The sequence below is a fragment of the Podarcis cretensis genome, assembly GCF_951804945.1.
Source record: "Podarcis cretensis genome assembly, chromosome: 2".
Taxonomy (NCBI): domain Eukaryota; kingdom Metazoa; phylum Chordata; class Lepidosauria; order Squamata; family Lacertidae; genus Podarcis; species Podarcis cretensis.
Window position 1 is genome coordinate 121,937,548 of NC_137171.1, and position 20,441 is coordinate 121,957,988.

General features: G+C 48.2%; 1 protein-coding gene across 3 annotated transcripts; it reads left to right on the forward strand.

Annotated features, from left to right (window-relative positions):
* The first annotated feature begins 2,044 nt into the window (after positions 1-2,044).
* TAP2 (transporter 2, ATP binding cassette subfamily B member) lies at positions 2,045-19,246 on the forward strand. Of its 3 annotated transcripts, none has more exons than XM_079962220.1 (12): positions 2,045-2,135; positions 5,145-5,642; positions 6,690-6,804; positions 7,147-7,277; positions 8,898-9,103; positions 11,386-11,583; positions 12,654-12,782; positions 14,952-15,140; positions 15,625-15,798; positions 16,900-17,059; positions 17,415-17,551; positions 18,381-19,246. In XM_079962220.1, exons 2-12 carry the CDS (start codon positions 5,156-5,158, stop codon positions 18,570-18,572), a joined length of 2,118 nt encoding a protein of 705 aa, XP_079818346.1. In that variant the 5' UTR covers positions 2,045-2,135; positions 5,145-5,155; the 3' UTR covers positions 18,573-19,246. The 3 variants fall into 3 exon arrangements, with proteins under 3 accessions (XP_079818346.1, XP_079818347.1, XP_079818348.1); XM_079962221.1 differs by lacking the exon at positions 2,045-2,135 and adding an exon at positions 4,919-4,964; XM_079962222.1 differs by lacking the exon at positions 2,045-2,135 and having other exon boundaries at positions 5,515-5,642; positions 6,674-6,804; positions 18,381-19,245.
* Positions 19,247-20,441: the final 1,195 nt, after the last annotated feature.

Below are 20,441 nucleotides of genomic sequence, written 5' to 3' on the forward strand. Positions count from 1 at the left end.
TAATACAATAAGTTGCCCCAGCCACTCTGGGCATCTTAACACCATATAAAAAAATAACAAAACATTACAAAACTTCTCTATACAGGGCTGCCTTCAGATTTCTTCTAAAGGTTGTACAGTTACTTATCTCCTTGGCTTGGGAGTCGCATAACTCTGTACCCTCCGACATTTTTCTGATGAAAATAGGGACGTCCCAAGGAAAAGCGGGACATTCTGGGATCAAATCAGAAACTGGGGCGGCTTCTGGAAATCCGGGGACCTCCCTGGAAAATAGGGACACCTGCGGGGGGTCTGACTTTGATCCCGGCCCATTGGGGATGATAAAATCTAGCAGGGAGTTGTTCAATACAGATATCTTTTCAAAATGAGAGCAAGAGCATCAAGTGATATTGCAAGCTCACATTTCTCGACCAGTTTGTATACCTGCATAAGGTACGTGATAGGTATGAGACTCGTTTATAATTCTATTTTGGGAATGATTCCTGTTCTTCTGTAGCTGCATTGTTTTAGACCAGGGGTCAGCAAACTTTTTCAGCAGGGGGCCGGTCCACTGTCCCTCAGACCTTGTTGGGGCCGGACTATATTTTGAGGGGGGAAATGAATGTATTCCTATGCCTCACATATAACCCAGAGATGCATTTTAAATAAAAGCACACATTCTACTCATGTAAAAACACCAGGCAGGCCCCACAAATAACCAAGAGATGCATTTTAAATAAAAGGACACATTCTACATAAAAAAACCGAAGATCATGGCCACTGGGCCCACCACCTCCTGGCAAATAGAAGGGGAAGAAATGGAGGCAGTGAGAGATTTTACTTTCTTGGGCTCCATGATCACTGCAGATGGTGACAGCAGTCACAAAATTAAAAGACACCTGCTCCTTGGGAGAAAGGCGATGGCAAACCTAGAAAACATCTTAAAAAGCAGAGACATCACCTTGCCAACAAAGGTCCATATAGTAAAAGCCATGGTTTTCCCAGTAGTGATGTATGAAAGTGAGAGCTGAACCATAAAGAAGGCTGATCGCCGAAGAATTGATGCTTTTGAATTATGGTGCTGGAGGAGACTCTTGAGAGTCCCATGGACTGCAAGAAGATCCAACCTCTCCATTCTGAAGGAAATCAGCCCTGAGTGCTCACTAGAAGGACAGATCGTGAAGCTGAGGCTCCAATACTTTGGCCACCTCATGAGAAGAGAAGACTCCCTAGAAAAGACCCTGATGTTGGGAAAGATGGAGGGCACAAGGAGAAGGGGACGACAGAGGACGAGATGGTGGGACAGTGTTCTCGAAGCTACCAGCATGAGTCTGACCAAACTGCGGGAGGCAGTGGAAGACAGGAGTGCCTGGCGTGCTCTGGTCCAGGGGGTCACGAAGAGTCGGACACGACTAAACGACTAAACGACTAAACAACAACAACAACAACAACAACAACAACAACAACAACAACAACAACATAGCTGTCAACCTTCCCTTTTTTTGTGGGAAATTCCCTTATTCCAGCGCCGTTTCCTGCTGCTTCCCCGGATTGTTAGATATCCCATAGTCTGTCCCTGGGACAGGTGAGGCTGCTGATCCCTTATTTTCAAATCTGAAAGATGACAGCTATGCATTCTACTCATGTAAAAACATGCTGATTCCCATACCGTGCACGGGCCGGATTGAGAAGACGATTGGGCCGGATCCGGCCCCCAGCTCTTAATTTGCCTACCCATGTTTTAGACAGTTACAGATAGGTAGCCCATAGTCAAAACAAAAAATTCTTTCCAGTAGCACCTTAAAGACCAACTAAGTTAGTTCTATGTATTAGACTTTATGGATGTCCCACACTCATATATTTGCGTCCTGTGCTATAAATCAAGCACTGTTGCGAGTTGTTCTCCAATGTACTTCGCATCAATAAAAAACCTGGGAGCGGCGCGAGCAAACATTTTTCCTGAAAATGTCAGCCAAGAGTTCGAGAACAGCTTGCGATGGAGGTTGTCTAAAGCGCAGGCGGCGGGCTCCCCCTGGCGGCGGAAGCGGGGGAAGGAAAGCGGCTGGATTTCCCCTTTCGAAAGCGAAAGTGGGCGCGGGTTCGAGCCCCCGCGAGCGCAGAAGAGCTGAGTTCCTCCCTGGGAGACCGGAGGGCAGGTAAGGCGGGCAGGGGAGAGGAAGGCCAGGGGGCTGTGGGGTGGGAGACCCAGGATAAGGGCATCAGGGGGGGGGCTGGGGGTGGTGCATCAAGTGCGGGGTTTTTCCAATGCAAATCGGGGAGATGCTGCAAAAGAGGCTCTCGCGCAATGTTTGATTTCTTCTTTGGGGGGGCGGGGTTTACTTAATGTAAAATAATTTGTAGTCCCTGAGATCGGATCTGCATTTTAGGAGGGCTGGGGCACACACAAACACACAATAAAAATTCGCCCCACAATAAATATTCCCCCACCTTTTAAAACCATCCCGTTTCAGTTTTATTTTCTGATCCGAGATGAAAATAAAAACTGTGACAAGAAAGAACCCGGTTCCAGAAAGTGCAGCCCCGCCAGTCTCTTCGGAGCAAAATGCCCCAAACTAGAAAAAGCCCCTCCAAGTTAGAAAAGTGGCTTCTTCTGGGTCTTGAAAGGTTTTTATCACTTTCTGCGCAGTCTTGGGCAGTCAAACTCAGAGGTAGGTCTCTATTGGAGAGTAAGCCCCCTTGATTTCAGTAGGGACTTACTTCTGAGTAACGGGCCTCATGTGCACTATTCATTTAAGCTGTACTGTACTGTATTCTATTGCCTTAAACAGTCATGCCCTCTCCCAAAGCCTTCTGGGAACTGTAGTTTCAGGCTGCAGAAAGTTGTTAGGAGACTTCGGTTCCCAGAGGAGTTTAACAATCAACCCCTTTTCCCAGGGAACTGAAGTTCTGTGAAGTTCGTGCTGTTTTAAATAATAATAATAATAAATAATAAAATTTATTTATATCCCGCCCTCCCTGGCCAGAGCCGGGCTCAGGGCGGCTAACACCAGTAAAATTACAGTAAAAACATAATAGGAAAAGAAAAAAACCAATCTAAAATACAGGTTAAAATGCAGTTTAAAATGCAGTCTCATTTTAAAAGTAGCCCATAGATGTTAGGATTGCTCTTTAAGTGCCATAGGGTAGCTTACGTCTGGCTCCTTCTTAAGCACAATGCAATTTTTATTTTGCAAAGTGCTCAACAGTCATAGGATCATAGGGCTGGAAGGAAGCATGAGGGTCACCTAGTCCAGGCCCTTGCAATGCAGGAATCTTTTGTCCAACGTGGGACTCGAACCCACAACCCTGAGATTAAGAGTCTCATTCTCTACCGACTGAGCTATCCAGTAGCTGCTCTCATGAGAACCCACCAAGGCCCCAGTAGGCTCCATTGAACACACTGGGAGTTGTTTCTGGGTAAGAATAGATGGGATTGTGCTACTTGCGGGCGAGGTCACTGCCATGCCCATTTTACAGATGGGGAACTGAGACTGACAGAAAGCATCTGGAGGGTGGGATTTGTCCTGGCGTCCCTTTAGGCCAGGGATGAGGAACCTCAACCTGGTACCCTGGACTACAGTTCCCATCATCCTCAGCCATTGTCCATGTTGGCTGGCACTGATGGGTGTTGTAGTCCTGCCACCTTTGGGGGGAGTGTTGCATGGGGAGGTCGAATTCAGCTTTGATGATGGTGGTGATGGTGATGATAATTTATTATTTATACCCCGCCCATCTGGCCGGCTCTCCCCAGCCACTCTGGGCGGCTCCCAACACAATATTAAAAACAAGATAAAACATCAAACATTAAAAACTTCCCTAAACAGGGCTGCCTTCAGATGTCTTCTAAAAGTCAGATAGTTGTTTATTTCCTTGACATTGGATGGGAGGACATCTTATTACGTTCCGTACGTCGGAACTCAAATGGAATCTGTTCTGGAAGTCCGTTCAACTGTTCCACAACCAAGGTGCAGCTTCTGATTGGCTGCAGGAGCTTCCTGCAGCCAATTGGAAGCCTCGCTGGACGTTCAGGTTCCAAAGAACATTTGCAACCAAAATACTCACTTCCGGGTTTGCAGCGTTTGGGAGCCAAAACATTCGACTGCCAAGGCATTTGTGATCTGTATTATTGTGAACTGTATTATTATTATTGGTGCTGTTGTTGTACAACTGTATTATTATTATTATTATTATTATTATTATTACTATTATTATTGGTGTTAAATTTATATCCCGCCCATCTGGTTGGGTTTCCCAAGCCACTCTGGGCAGCTTACAACATATATAAAAACACAACAAAACTTCAAACATAAAAAAAAAATCCTATACAAGCAACAAACCAACCAACCAATCAATCAATCAATCAATAACAACAACAAGAACAAGAATAAACAGTTTACAGTTCTACTCAAAATAATCACCAACCCCTGAAGGGAGGTGAGGACAGGTGACCTCACCTAGGCCCGAAGTCACCCCCCCCCCACCAAAGCAGGCTCAAAGCTTCTCAGAGCTTTTCAGAATCATTTTTCTCAGCAGCTAAAAGGCATCAGCTAAGCATCAGAAACATTCCGCTTGCTGTAACTAAAAAGATTGCAACAAAGGTAGGGAACACAGTCCATTGTTTCTCTGGCCTTGCTAAAGAACCACATTGCAACTTGCTTTCTGTCTGGGAACCATGCCAGAACAAGAGATTGAAACATATCTGAACACTCTGAAGCCCCTTTCCTGGGAAGGGTGCCAAGAGTCCCAAGACAGCTTTCTGTTCATGCTCAGAGGACTCCTGAGGGAGGGGGAAAGGAGGAGGGAACTGGAAAGGGGTATATATGCTTGTGCACAGGACTGTGAATTTCGTGCACCCCAAGTAAACATTTGACCAACACCAACCCGACAAAAACAAAACAGAGGAAAATGTTTTAAACATTTTAGCCAGTTGCCCCAACCCAGCAATGTCCCAGTGGCCTCCCAGGAGCCTCTTTTGGCTGTTCAAGGTGAGTCTGGGCTCCACCCCCTAGGCCAGGTGGAATGGGCCTTGCAGCAGGGAGCAGGTCTCCCTTCCAGCACTCGCGGTGGCAGTAAAGTGTGGGTTAAGCTGCTGAGATTCTCCCTGCACAAACTCTCTCTCACACTTCAGACTGTTAATTACACCTGGCCATTCCTTCTCTCCCCAGACTCGGCCGCCATGATGCTGCCTGCCCCCTTGAAGCTGGCCGTCCCTCTCATCCTGTGCGACTTGGTCCTCCTCCCCTTGCTAGATCTCCAGCGCTCCGCCTTGGCCTCCCTGGGGGTCCCTGCGGCCTGGCTGGAGGCGGCTCTGCGCCTGCTGGTTCTCTGTGGGGCCCGGGGGCTCCTCTCCCTGGCCTGGCCCTCCCAGATGCCCCTCGCAGGCCTGGCTGCTGTGAGCCTGCTGCAGCCCCTCTATCTCGCCGTGGGGCGCTGCTTTGGAGACCCTCCGTTCCTGCTGTCGTCAGCCCCTCGGTCCTGGCTCCTGCTGGGCTATGGGGCAGTGGTTCTGGCCCACTTCATCTGGGACGTCCTGGGGCAAAGGGAGGAGGAGGAGAACAAGGGAGGAGAAGACAAGGCCACCCTCTGGAAGCTGGTGAAGCTCTTCCACCCAGATGTGTCCTACCTCGCAGGGGCGTTTTTCTTCCTTACCACGGCTGTGCTTTGTGAGTAGGGTTGGTTTGCATGCGTGTGTGAGAGAGAAGTGGGAAGTGAGAGAGATACATACAGTGGTGCCTCGCAAGACGAAATTAATCTGTTCCATGAGTCTCTTTGTCTAGCGGTTTTTTCGTCTTGCAAAGCCGAATGTTAATTAGATTAGGGCTGCCATATGTTAGGAATTTCCTGGACACAGCCAGGATTTGGCCAGAGTGGAAATCGTTGGAATGCCCGGGAAAATGTGGATGTATGGCAACCCATGCAGGAAGTGTAGATTTTGGCAAAGTTCCTTATAAATAGTTTTTTGTGTAAAACTAAAAAAAAGCTGAACACCTCTCTGCAATATGGGAACTCTAAATTGGAGTTAGGTAAAGGTACCCCTGACCATTAGATCCAGTTGTGACCGACTCTGGGGTTGCGGCGCTTATCTCGCTTTACTGGCCGAGGGAGCCGGCGTACAGCTTCCGGGTCATGTGGCCAGCATGACGAAGCCGCTTCTGGCGAACCAGAGCAGCGCACAAAAACGCCGTTTACCTTCCCGCCAGAGCGGTACCTATTTATCTACTTGCACTTTGACATGCTTTCGAACTGCAGGGACTGAACAATGGGAGTTCACCCCGTTGCAGGGATTCAAACCGCCGACCTTCTGATCGGCAAGCCATAGGCTTCGTGGTTTAGACCACAGTGCCACCCACGTCCCTTAAATTAGAGATAAATCTGTAAAATAAGTAGCATGTAAAAGGTGAAGGAATAGAATATATCTGAGAGTGTGGGGAATCCATTTTGGGGGTGGTGTGTATTAAATTAAGTTTACTTTGGTTTTGATGTGTTATAAATTTGAAGACGAATAAAAATTAATGGGTAAAAAGGAAATAAAAGACCATAGTTTAACATTAGAAGGTTCCAAGCTCAATTTCAGATGGAGCCATGCCCTCCACCTGAAATCTTGGAGAAGCTCTGCCTGTCTGTGCAGGGAGGTGTCAACGGGGTGAATGGGCTCTTCCTGTTTCCAAAGAGTCCCCCCTCCCTATCTTCAAAGCACAAACTCTCTGCAGGTGAAACCTTCATCCCTTACTACACGGGACGCTTGATTGACATCTTGGGCAAGAAGTACGACTCGGATGCCTTCTCGTCCGCCATCTTCTTCATGTGCCTGGTGTCGCTCGGAAGGTGGGTTTCTTCCTGACAACACCCCCTGCCCAAAAAACAAAGGAGCCCTGGCTCGGCTCGGCTGGGGTGTGTGCAATTTTCTCATAATCTGGGGAGTTAAATTATTTCTTTGGAATTAAATTGAATTCAGAAAGCAGTTCGGGGGGGAAAGGGGGTGCTTGGAGAACTGCTTTCTACTGCAAAGGAAAGCCCCCACGTTTCCAGAATGTGACTCAAAAAGGTGATCACATCTTTGGGGGGGGGGGCGAAGCTCCAATTTTGCCATTTCGATTCCTACCCTCCAGAGTGGGACTCAGACATTCACGGTTTCCTTTTGTAGAGCAGTCTCCATTTCTGTTCCAGCTCACTGTCTGCCGGCACGCGCGGGGGACTCTTCATGATGTCCATCTCCCGGGCCATCATCCGGATCCGAAGCCGCCTCTTCTCTTCTCTCGTCCGGCAAGACCTGGCGTTCTTCCAGGAGGTGAAAACAGGTGAGAGCCCCCTAGCTCCAAACCCAGACCGGCCTTTCAGTCCAGCTCCCTTTGTGTCCTCTAGTGTGCGTACAGAGCGCTTGTGGTGGTTCCTACTTGCAACACCCCTGTTATGACTGGGCCTTAAATATTCCCATTTTATGGGTTGCATAACTGAGGCTCCATGAGGAACGTCAAGATGTGAGGCTTTCCAGGATTTGAACTTGGGTCTCCCAAGATCCTGCTCCGGCACTCAAGCGCTTTTCATGTTTGTTTTTGCTGCCGAGTTCAGAGGTAAGGAATATCCTGGTTCCCTCCGGATATTATGGGACCCCAAATCCCATCAGCCCCAGCCAGCATACCCAGTGGGCAGGGATGATGGGAGTTCTAGTTCATCAAGAGCGTCTTCTTTCCTTCATCTGTTCATCAAAGGACTTTATGCATCCATCGGTCTGTCTCTCCATCCCTCCATCTGCTAATCCACCAACTATTTCTCCTTTCCGTCCTTTTCTTTTAAAAGTGTTTTTCTTTTCACTTTTTCATGCACAGAAAGCAATAGTCACAACAATCAGCAATAGAGAGAAATAGGTGTTTCTTCCTGTCTTTGCAAGATGTTCTGTTTTTCTTTCCCCCAGTTGTTGCTGTTATCCGTCTTGCCTCGGGCAGACCTTTTTTATTTATTTTTTAAAAATTGTAATTAGAATTCACTTTTTAAAATTTTTAATTTATTTAACATTATTGTTACAAAATATAAGCAAACTATAAGCAAAAGGGGACACGGGTGGCGCTGTGGTTAAACCACAGAGCCTAGGACTTGCCAATCAGAAGGTTGGCAGTTTGAATCCCCATGGGGTGAGCTCCTGTTGCTTAGTCCCTGCTCCTGCCAACCTAGCAGTTCGAAAGCACGTCAAAGTGCAAGTAGATAAATAGGTACCGCTCTGGCGGAAAGGTAAACGCCGTTTCCGTGCGCTGCTCTGGTTCGCCAGAAGTGGCTTAGTCATGCTGGCCACATGACTCGGAAGCTGTACGCCAGCTCCCTCAGCCAATAAAGTGAGATGAGCGCCGCAACCCCAGAGTCGGTCACAACTGGACCTAATGGTCAGGGATCCCTTTACCTTTATAAGCAAAATATTGCAAATGCATACATACATACATACATACATACATACATACATACATATATCAATTAAGCATGTATATATGAAGAAAAGAACAAAAGAGAAAAAGAAAAGAACGAAGAGGAAGAAAAAATAAAGAGAAAAGAAGAAGAAGAAAAGTTGGAAGAACTTCTTCCAGGTTTATTCTACAGTCTTGCTTAAAATGTACCGTATTTTTCGCTCTATAACACGCACCTGACCATAACACGCACGTAGTTTTTAGAGGAGGAAAATCCGTAGGCATGCCACCCGTAGGCATTTCCTCCATAACACGCACAGACATTTCCCCTTATTTTCTAGGAGGAAAAAAGTGAGTGTTATGGTGCAAAAAATACGGTATATAGGAAGTGCAGTGTAAGCGAAGGAAGTCAATCAGTGAAATTTTATTATTATTTTTGTATTGAGATATTTGTAGAATTTTTAGAATGCGCTTTTGATCCCTCCGGTCTCCCGGCTCTGAGCGGCCTCTCCTTTTGCCCCACAGGAGACCTGACCTCCCGCCTCTCCAGAGATACCACCATGATGAGCCGCTGGGTGCCTCTCAACGCCAACATCTTCCTCCGCAGCCTGATCAAGGTCTGTGGGCTCTGCGCCTTCATGCTTGGCCTCTCGTGGCGCCTGACGTTGCTCACCCTCGTTGAGGTGCCAGTCATGCTGGCGGCCCAGAAGGTCTACGATGCCCGCTACAAGGTGAGGGAGCCCTTGGGAGCAGGCGGGGGGAGACTGGGAGCTGCGAGTTCAAGAAACGAAAGGGGAGCTTCTTGCCAGGGATTGCTGTTCCCTGTTTTCCAAACCTTTGAGAGATAGCCCCTCCCTCCGGACGAGAGGCAGGGTCCCATCAGAGGGGTAACACCAATGCCACACATTTAAACAGTCAAGGCTTCCCCCAAAGAATCCTGGGAACTATAGTTTGCTAAGTGCAATGAGAGTCATTAGGAGGCCACTCGCAGAACTACAGCTCCCAGCACCCTTAACAAGCTACAATTCCCAGAATTCTTTGGGGGAAGCCATGACTGCTGTAAGGGTGCTTTATAAATATATGGTGTGGATGTGAGAAGTGGGAATAATAATAATAATAATAGTTGTTGTTGTTATTTATTTATACAGTGGTACCTCAGGTTACATACGCTTCAGGTTACATACGCTTCAGGTTACAGACTCCGCTAACCCAGAAATAGTGCTTCAGGTTTAGAACTTTGCTTCAGGATGAGAACAGAAATCGTGCTCTGGCGGCACAGCAGCAGCAGGAGGTCCCATTAGCTAATGGGGGGTGGAGACGCTAAAGTGGTGCTTCAGGTTAAGAACAGTTTCAGGTTAAGTACGGACCTCCGGAACGAATTAAGTACTTAACCTGAGGTACCACTGTAGCCCGCCCATCTGGCTGGGTTTCCCCAGCCACTCTGGGCAGCTTCCAACAGAACACCAAAGCTCCCCTAAACAGGGCTGCCTTCAGATGTCTACTAAAAGTCTGGTATTTGTTTTTCTCTTTGACATCCGATGGGAGGGTGTTCCACAGGGCGGGTGCCACCACCAAAAAGGCCTGGTTTCCTGTAACCTCGCAGTGAGGGAACCGCCAGAAGGCCCTCGGCGCTGGACCTCAGTGTCTGGGCTGAACGATGGGGGTGGAGACGCTCCTTCAGGTATACTGGGCCGAGGCCGTTGAGGGCTTTAAAGCTCAGCACCAACACTTTGAATTGTGCTCGGAAACGTACTGGGAGCCAGTGTAGGTCTTTCAGGACCGGTGTTGTATGGTCTCAGCAGCCGCTCCCAGTCACCAGTCTACGGAATAGATAGACTTAACATTTTACAAGGACAGGAAGGGATACCATGGACGGAATAACTGACACACACAGGAGGAAGATATAGATATAGATATAGTTTGAATGCTTCACCTATGGGTTTATAAATCATTTAATGTGTCAAGACGAGTGGATGTCGTTAATATTGCAGTTGTTGAATAAGGGATTGTTATTTTGACTAGAGTGTAATTTAGATGGATGAGATTTTGGAAAGCAGAAACAAAGCATATCATCAAACCCATCAGTTCTAGCACATGGGAGGCCACCCAAATCATATAATTTGGCGCCTGAATGATTGGGATTAGTACTTGTATAATAACTTGGCAGTGTTATAATGAGGCTACCACTGGATTATTGTAACTGAAAACTAATAACAATTATTGTTTAAAAAAGAGAAGTGATTTTCCCCAAGGAGCCTTTGTGTTTGACTCTGCTTGTGAGGCCAGCTGTTGTGATTTTTAAACTTTTGTGACATTGGTCTGTTTTTAGCATATTGCATATTTACACTGCTGCTTGGTTTTTATTTTTCTCTGCTGCCTGGATGGTTTTTTTACATGACAGGGAGTATATAAATAGTTTAAAATAAACGGAATGGAATGGAGTTATGGTCGATTTGCTGGTCTCTTTGGATTTGGTAATGTTGTGGACCAGAGATAAGGAGCTTGGTGCCTTCTAGAGACTGTTGGACTACAACTCCCATCAGCCCCAACCAGCAGGGCCAATGGTCAGGGATGCTGGGAGCTGTAGTCTGTTGAACCCTGCTGTCAATCAGTCATGTTAATAATAATAATAATAATAAATTTTATTTATACCCCGCCCTCCCCAGCCAAGGCCGGGCTCAGGGCGGCTAACAACCAATAATAAAAACAAGTTGAATGAATACAACTTAAAAACAAGATTAAAATATAATATTAAAACATGTTAAAGTAAGCTAAAGCACACACCCCTAAAGGGATCCTGGGAAGTGTAGTTTGTTAGGGGTGAGGGATAAACTACAGTTCCCAATGTTCATTTGGGAGGGGGGAAATGGGCTTTGAACATTCTTTAAAGGAATGGTGCGCTCGTAGCCTGAAGCAATTGGATCTTGCAGCCAGACCCAGTGGTCTGCCCCCCTCTGGCATTTAGCGCAGACTCCTAAACTCTCCCCTTTGCCATTTCTTTTGCTTTCTGCAGGTTCTTCTGCAGGCGATCCAGGACTCCCTGGCACGTTCTGGGGAGGTGGTGCGGGAGACGGTCTCCTCCGTGGAGACGGTGCGCAGTTTCGCCACCGAGGAGGAGGAGTCTGAGCGCTACGATGCGGCCTTGGCCGAGACCCACCGGCTGAAGGACCGGAGAGATTGGGAGAGGGCCGTCTACTTGCTCCTCAGACGGGTGAGTCCTTGGGGTCTTGTGTAGGGGAGAGGCTTGGGGGGGTCAGAAAGGGGACAAGCATTCTCCCAAGGAGAGCAGTGGCAGGAGAGCTTTCTGGAAACGGCACCCCTTTCTTTCGTTCTTCCATTGTCCAATCAGCTTGGCATCCCAGGCAGCTTTTTCAAGGTCACTGTTCACGTGGGAATATCGAGCGTTGGTGGTGTTATGTATTCAGTGGTCTGTGTTTGCCTGAGCTTGGGTCTGGATAAGGATTCTGAGCTCCTGTGTTCGGATTCGATACATGATATCCAATCACAGAACGTTTCAGGATTTGGGCCTTAAACTCTGAGTCGTGAATAGGATACAGGCCTATTTAATTCTGATTTAAATTGGGTGCATCTTTGACTCTTGGAGAACCTGGGAGGGAGGGAAAAATCTGTCAACGTCCATTCTCCTGGTTTCTCTCTTTTTGCAATCTTAAACTCTGTTCTTCACATTTCTGCAGCGATTTGTGAGTTTTCTTTTTTAGAAACACATATGAGAATTCCTCAGCGTTTCAGAGTGGCTTTCTTCTAATAAACATAAGCAGTTTCAAGTACAGTCATACCTCGGGTTGAAGTAGCTTCGGGATGAATATTTTCAGGTTGTGCCCTGCGGCGACCCGGAAGTAACGGAGCATGTTACTTCCAGGTTTCGCCACTTGCGCATGCGCAGACGCTCAGAATGACGTCACACACATGCACGGAAGCGGCGAGCACGAGCAGATGCGCAGTCGCGTCTTACATTCGCTTCAGGATGCGAACGGGGCTCCGGAACGGTACCACTGTAATGGACACATTTCTGCAAGTCTTTCCTCCTAATACACAGTGCAGTGCATTGCCAAATTTGGAGAAGTGTAAATTTCAAAGTCTGCCTGTCTTTAGGTTTTTTGTCTCGTTTTGGGAAAGTGCAGATTTGATAGATTCAGACACCAACTAAATTGAATTTCATCCTTGGAGGGGAAATGGGTGAGCAGAACAGCCAAGCCGTCAAACGTGGCTACGAGGGTGGCTGCCGGTCCTCAAGATCTTCCCCCGAATTTCTCTCTCTAGCTCCTACAGCTGGGTCTGAAACTGATCATGCTTCACTCTGGGTACCAGCAGATCCGTTCTGGCCTCATGACCCAAGGGAACCTGTTCTCCTTCATCCTCTACCAGATGGACTTCGGGGACTACATACAGGTGGGTGAAAATCCGCAACGGGGGGCTGCAACAGTGCTGGCATTCCAGCCTTGAATGGCGTTCCGGCTATTCCGCAACTGGAGTCACGCTTTCAGCTTTTTAACTGGGTGTGACACTCCTGCCCTTCCCTTCGTTCTCCACATACTGTGTCCATCTGCTGCTTCTACATCCTTCAAGGAACTGCCTTATATTGAGTCAGACCACTGGTCCATTGGGTTCAGCATTAACCAGTGGCAGCTCTGTAGGTTTGCTGCCTCAGGTGGCAAAATGTCTTGAGCTGCCGGCAACTCCCATTTTGGCCTTGAAGGGCCAGGGCCAAGATGGTGCCGAGGTCTTCTTCGCTGGTGATCCCTCACAGCCGAGTAAGATAAACATGGTCTTAACAGTGAGTTCGTAGGTTTCTGGGCGGGAGCTGATCACGGTGAGGGTTTGCCAAACATGGCTCCCTCTTAGCTAGTTTCTCCCTTTCGTCCTGAGTTTGAGCATCTTCAAAATCCATGACACCTTTGGTAAAGGCTGTTCTCCAATTGGCGCATTCACAGGCCAGTGTTTCCCATTTGTCGGTGTTTATACTTCATTTTTTGAAATTTACCTTGAGAGTGTCCGTAAACCTTATCAGAGCTCTGCATAAAAGGTAAAGGTACCCCTGCCCGTACGGGCCAGTCCTGACAGACTCTGGGGTTGTGCGCCCATCTCACTTAAGAGGCCAGGGGCCAGCGCTGTCCGGAGACACTTCCAGGTCACGTGGCCAGCGTGACATCGCTGCTCTGGCGAGCCAGAGCCGCACACGGAAACGCCGTTTACCTTCCCGCTGGTAAGCGGTCCCTATTTATCTACTTGCACCCGGAGGTGCTTTCGAACTGCTAGGTTGGCAGGCGCTGGGACCGAGCAGCGGGAGCGCACCCCGCCGCAGGGATTCGAACCGCCGACCTTTCGATCGGCAAGCCCTAGGCGCTGAGGCTTTAACCCACAGCGCCACCTGCGTCCTAGAGCTCTGCATATTCCCTTTTAATTATACGACAGGGCTTTGCTTTGCTGGCTTCTCTCCCCTCTTTTTTTCTTTTTAAAATTCCTCTTTTCGAAGGCAAGGTTGTTTTATGTGTTCTGGCAACCCCAGGAATTTGCACCGTAGAACTTCGTGAAGCCAGCGTTGTAAATTTTAACAAAGCCTTGCATTCCTCACCCTGATTTCCTGTTGGCTATATCTCCACATTTTGAAAACTGATTTTAAAACTTATTTTAAGGACTTTTAACCTTCAAAACCTCTGAATCTCTTTAAATCCTTTTTAATTCCTTTGACCCCCCCTATGTTTTAAACAAACTGAAAGAGAGGGGAAATTGCTGTTGCTGAAGAGACTACGTTGAAAGAACGTCCCGTTTGGTTTTTATCTTTTTACCCTCCTCTCTATTACCTCCCTGTCCACAAAGTAAAGGTAAAGGTAAAGGTACCCCTGCCCGTACGGGCCAGTCTTGACAGACTCTGGGGTTGTGCGCCCATCTCACTTAAGAGGCCAGGGGCCAGCGCTGTCCGGAGACACTTCCGGGTCACGTGGCCAGCGTGACATCGCTGCTCTGGCGAGCCAGAGCCGCACACGGAAACGCCGTTTACCTTCCCGCTGGTAAGCGGTCCCTATTTATCTACTTGCACCCGGAGGTGCTTTCGAACTGCTAGGTTGGCAGGCGCTGGGACCGAGCAGCGGGAGCGCACCCCGCCACAGGGATTCGAACCGCCGACCTTTCGATCGGCAAGTCCTAGGCGCTGAGGCTTTAACCCACAGCGCCACCTGCGTCCACAAAGTAGCTGTAGATAAATCTGGACTGGATGAGATTGTGGATTTGGGACTCCACCAATTGATCCAAGACATACACCTTGGCTGATACATGCTGAATTCCAGAAATGAGAAGAGCAAAAAGACCCAGATGTCCCGATATGGATAGAGATTCGCGGTCTTTAATTCTCAAGCAGAGTAACTTGGACAATTATTTTCTGCCTCTTAAAGAGTCCATATCATCACCAAAAATAAATAAATCCATTTTTCCCTCTGCAGAGGAGACACTCCCTGGATTTAAGAGAAGGATAAAGCGAATGCTCCCCTAATTGTGGGATTGTGAAATAAGTTTAGCATATTGACAAAGCTCCTCGTCTTGCTCTTCTTTCACCCCTCACAGACCCTGATGTACATATACGGAGATGCGCTCAGCAATGTGGGAGCTGCAGAAAAAGTGTTTGACTACCTGCACCGGGAACCGTCCGTTCGCACTGAGGGGACGCTGGCCCCGGACTTCCTCCGAGGTCACGTCTCCTTCAGGAACGTCTCCTTCTGCTATCCTTCCCGCCCTGATCTTCAGGTCTTAAAGGTACATGGCCAAGAGTCCGGTCCCCTGAGGATGTTGGAGCAGAGAATCTTGGCTCAGTGGTGCTGGGAGGCAGTTTGAGATTCTGGACTTCACGGCCTTATGGGGAGGCCTGTCTCTTTAAGTGAGAATGGGGACCCCATAGACCGACCGCCCAATGCGGTGGGCCAGCCCTCCTTAAACCCCATTTGGGCCAAAGGTTCAAAGCAGCATCATGCCACTTTAAACAGTCCTGGCTTACCCCAAAGCATCCTGGGAACTGTAGTTTGCTAAGGGTTCTGAGGGTGGTTGAGAGACCCCTTATTCCCCTCAGGGAGCTACATTTCCCAGAGTTCCCTGTGGAGAGAGGTGGCTTGTTGAAACCACGCTGGGAATCGTAGAACGGTCTTTCAAACCCCATCTAGGTTTATAGCTGTCTGGTGGCTGTGAGTTCCATAGGTGAATCACAGCCCTGGTTTTTTCTCCTTTCCTCGCTCCTCCTGTGCAGAACGTCTCCTTTGAGCTCCGTCCCAGGGAGGTGGTGGCGCTGGTGGGTCTCAACGGCAGTGGGAAGAGCACCTGCGTGGCACTGCTGGAGCGGTTCTATGAGCCCCAGTCTGGGGAGATCCTGCTGGACGGGGTCCCGATCCGGGATTATGAGCACAAGTACCTGCACAGCAAGGTGAGCCAGGGGGGCCACAAAGGGTGGCTGACATCAAACTCCTGTTTCCCCTTCATTATTTATTATTCATTATTCATTTTATTTATTGAATTTATATTCCACCGTATACCCTCGGGCGGTTTACAGAATAAACTTAAGCTGTAAACTGTGGTTTTTTTCCAGGGGAGGGTGACCAGAGATGAGTTCCCATAAGGAGATGCTTGCAAGGAATAATTGTGGCTGTTGAGCCTTGAGAAGGGATGGTTCAGAGGGGATACGAGAGCCTCCTTCAGATATTTGAAAGGATGCAAGGACCTGCCCCTTCCTGTTCACTCAGTTTCTCATCTTTCCAACTTTAATTTAGTTCTGTACAGTAATGCAGCAATTTGTGGCTTTTGCTTTTAAAAATCTGCATGAAAATTTTTCAATATTTCAGTGCAAATCTCTCCTAATGAACATGCTATTGTCTGCAGATTTGACTAATGCACACATTTTTGCAAGCAATTTCTCCCAATGAAAAAGCATTTTTGTAGGCTGTTTTCACTAAAATCTTCATTTCTTATGCACATTTTTGTAATGCTTCGAGTTGGGAAACAGGGTTGCAAAATTCAGAGAATTGTTAATGTTGAAGGTTCGCCTGTGTTTCGGTTCTTATATTATTTGAGAAGGTGCAAATATGGTGGTAAAAAGGTAAAGGTACCCCTGCCCGTACGGGCCAGTCTTGACAGACTCTGGGGTTGTGCGCCCATCTCACTTAAGAGGCCAGGGGCCAGCGCTGTCCGGAGACACTTCCGGGTCACGTGGCCAGCGTGACATCGCTGCTCTGGCGAGCCAGAGCCGCACACGGAAACGCCGTTTACCTTCCCGCTGGTAAGCGGTCCCTATTTATCTACTTGCACCCGGAGGTGCTTTCGAACTGCTAGGTTGGCAGGCGCTGGGACCGAGCAGCGGGAGCGCACCCCGCCGCAGGGATTCGAACCGCCGACCTTTCGATCGGCAAGTCCTAGGCGCTGAGGCTTTAACACACAGCGCCACCTGCGTCCCGCAAATATGGTGGAGTGTGCTTTAAATGCAAAATGAATCGAATTTCTCTCTAGCCGTCACACTTCATTCTGCCTGCAGGTGGCGCTGGTGGGACAGGAGCCGGTCCTCTTCTCTGGGTCCATATGGGACAATATCGCCTATGGGGTGCAGGATTGCAGCCAAGAAAAGGTGGTGGCTGCGGCAAGAGAAGCCAATGCCTTAGGCTTCATCAATGAGCTGGAAGGAGGGTTCGCCGCAGGTGGGTGAAACTTCTTTCCTCCCGTCTTCTTTTGTCTCTTCTGGCCTGATTCTTACCCTCTCTGAGATAACATGAATTTCTGTGGCCCACTGAATTCCTCCAGGAAAATTGGTGGGGCTCCAGTCCCTTGTGACGAGTGAGAATTCCAGACTCTGAGCCTCAGCTCCTCTTGTCACTGTGCCCAACCCTCCACCCAACGGCTCACTCCATCCCATCAAATGAACCCAGGAGTTCGGGACCCTCCTTTACCTGCGACTCACCTTTTGCACCCCTGCCACCACTCCCACTCCTCTGGCAACCAGGCTTTCTTTTCCCCTCTTCCCACCCCTTCTCTCTCGTTCTTGCCTTCCTGCAGATGTCGGGGAGAAGGGAGGCCAGCTGTCCGCAGGGCAGAAGCAGCGCCTGGCCATCGCCCGCGCCCTGATCCGGAACCCCAAGGTCTTGGTGCTGGATGAGGCCACAAGTGCTTTGGATGTGGAGAGCGAAGCTGCCGTGAGTGTCGGGGGGGGGGGAGGAATTGTGGGACTTGGTTGACATGAGAAGCATTAGCCATGAGTGGGTGCGGCGGTTTTATATTATTGTTATTTATAATATTAATAAGCGGACTTGCATTTTCCAGTGCCAAGCAGCTTTTAGTAAAATGCTCACTGGGAACCAGACCAACTTGCCTTTTCAGTTTTTTCCATTATTCCCCCACAGTTTGGCCAACCTTAGCATGAGAAAATTATATTAACAGGGAACTTTTTAATGTTTGGTGTTTTATTGTGTTTTTAATATTCTGTTGGGAGCAGCCCAGAGTGGCTGAGAAAACCCAGCTGGATGGGCAGGGTATAAATTATTATGATTATGATGGTTAGTATGTATCCTGGACTGCATTCTATTCTGACACCCAAATGCTAGGCTACCTAACATGGGCAGGATGAGGATGATGATGATGATAATAATAATAATAATAGTAATAGTAGTAGTAGTAGTAATAATAATAATAATAATAATAATAATAATAATAATATTAAATGTAGAGCACTCAAAGTTCTATATCATGTGGGATATAATGCTTACAAACATCTCTCTCAGTCTCTCTCTTACACACACACAGCCAGTGGTTAGTGTGTTAGACTGGGCCCTGGGTTCAAATCTCCACTCAGCCTTGAAGCTCACTGGGTGACCTTGAGCCCATCCCTGCCTCTCAGCCTAGGCTACCTCGCAGGGTTGTGAGGAAGAGCCCCATATACGTCACCTTGAGCTTGGAGGAGGGCTGGCATATAAACCTAATAAATAAATAAAATAAATCTAAGAGGGGGTTTCTGGCTTCTCCTAGATCCAGCAGTCACTGATGAGCGGCCAGGCCAGGGCGGTGCTGGTGATCGCTCACCGGATGCAGACGGTGGAAAACGTGAACAGGATCGTCGTCCTGGAGGGTGGGGAGGTTGTGGAGGAGGGGACGCACTCTGAGCTGATGAGCCGGAGGGGCCCCTATTACCGCCTGGTGCAAAGGAGCCAGGCTGAGTGACTTCCGCACAGGCTGAGTGGTCTTTTGGGATCCCCCTCTCGAGGTGGTCATGTGTGTGGCATAACTGCGTTTAGAAGGGGGTCTCTGTGCCTTCTGCTGAATGGGACCTTGGGCCTCAGCCCTGAATTCCTGCCATGATGGGGCTACTAGGAGACTCACCTAATTGGCTGATCCTTTCTGAGTGCAGAAACTCTGGCTTAGCCAGAAAAGTGGGTGTGAGCCCCCCTTTGGAGAGCAATGAAGTGGGGTGCGAAAAGGACCGTGTGGCACCCCTTGTAATCACTATGCAGCTGTTAAATAGCAGGCAATTTGGAGTATCTGTATTTGCCCCAGGAGAACTTAAGCTGTGACTTTGAAAGTCTTGTCCCCAAACTCCCATTTTTGAAAACCCCCTCCAAAAAAAGCTCTTTTCCAAGTAGCCTTCCGCTCAGAAGCCCTACTGAGTTCAATAGGGCTTACTCCTAGGTAAGGATTTCATCTTGAGTTGCTTAAATAAGGAGTCTGGCTTCTTTCCCAATCCTGTCTCTTGGTCCCGTATGTCTTAGGTGTTTCTGAGTATGTTGTAAAAATATCTTAAGGCACTTTTGGTCTCTTGCTGTTGATTGTCCAGGACGATGGCATGATAGTGGCGTTTTGTAAAATAAAATGTGTGCACATAACTCTTTGAAGTTTGAAATTTTGTGTCTCTGGGGGGTTGCAGAATGATGCCTTTTCTAGGGTATGGGAACACAAGAGGCTGCTGGATTAGGCCAAAAGGAGCTCTGGTCCGGGGCTGGATCTACACAAGATCTGAGTGCCTGAGGGACACATTGGCCTGCCAAATGGCTGCCAGTTTCCTCAGCAAGAGGAAAACCTGCTTTCAAGGGGGGAACAGGAGAAGCTGCCTTATACAGAGTGAGGCCATGTAGCTCAGTGTTGTCCACTGACTGGCAGAGGCCTCCATGGTTTCAGGCAGGAACCTTCATCTCAGCCCTAACTGGAGACGCCAAAGATGGAACTCAGAACCTCTAGCTACAACAAAATTACCAAGAGATGAATCCATTTATTCACTTTCTGGAGACGCTGAAAGACATTCCTGTTAACCCAGGTGTTGGGTAGCTGACATGTGCTGTCTAGGGCTGGGCAATATACCATCCGAAAACCATTTTGAAGTCCCTATCATATCAATTTCATAAGTTTTGACCTAGCAATGTATTTCTGACATAAATGGCCTTGGCCCAGTATACTTGAAGGAACATCTCCACTCCCATCGTTCTGCCCTGACACCAAGGTCCAGCTCTGAGGGTCTTCTGGTGGTTCCCTCCCTCCGAGAAGTGAGGTTACAGGGAACCAGGCAGAGGGCCTTCTCGGTGGTGGCGTCCACCTTGTGGAACACCTCCCATCGGATGTCAAGGAAATAAAGAACTATCTGACTTTGAGGAGACATCTGAAGGCAGCCCTTTTAGGGAAGTTTTTAATGTTTGATATTTTATCGTGTTGTTAATATTCTGTTGGGAGCTGCCCAGAGTGTGTGCTATCCGAAAATGCAGGAAAAACCGTGAAGCCAGCTGATACCTCTACATAACTCCATCCTTATTTCAGACATTGTGATATATCAATACATTGCAATGTTTAGCTGGTGGTATATCATGATGTTGAAAACCAGATATTGCCCAGCTGTAATTCTGTCCATGGCAACCCCAAAATGAGTAACGGAGGCAGCATGCTTCTGAACACAATGTGCTGGTAATCTCTCCTGGGCAGAGTCCCAATGTTCTGCTCTTGATCTGTTTGTGGTCTGCCCATTGAGGCATCTATGAGGAGCCTGGACCACATGGGCCATTAGCCATTTCCATCCTGGAAGCTCCTCTTAGATTCTTCACAGGAAGG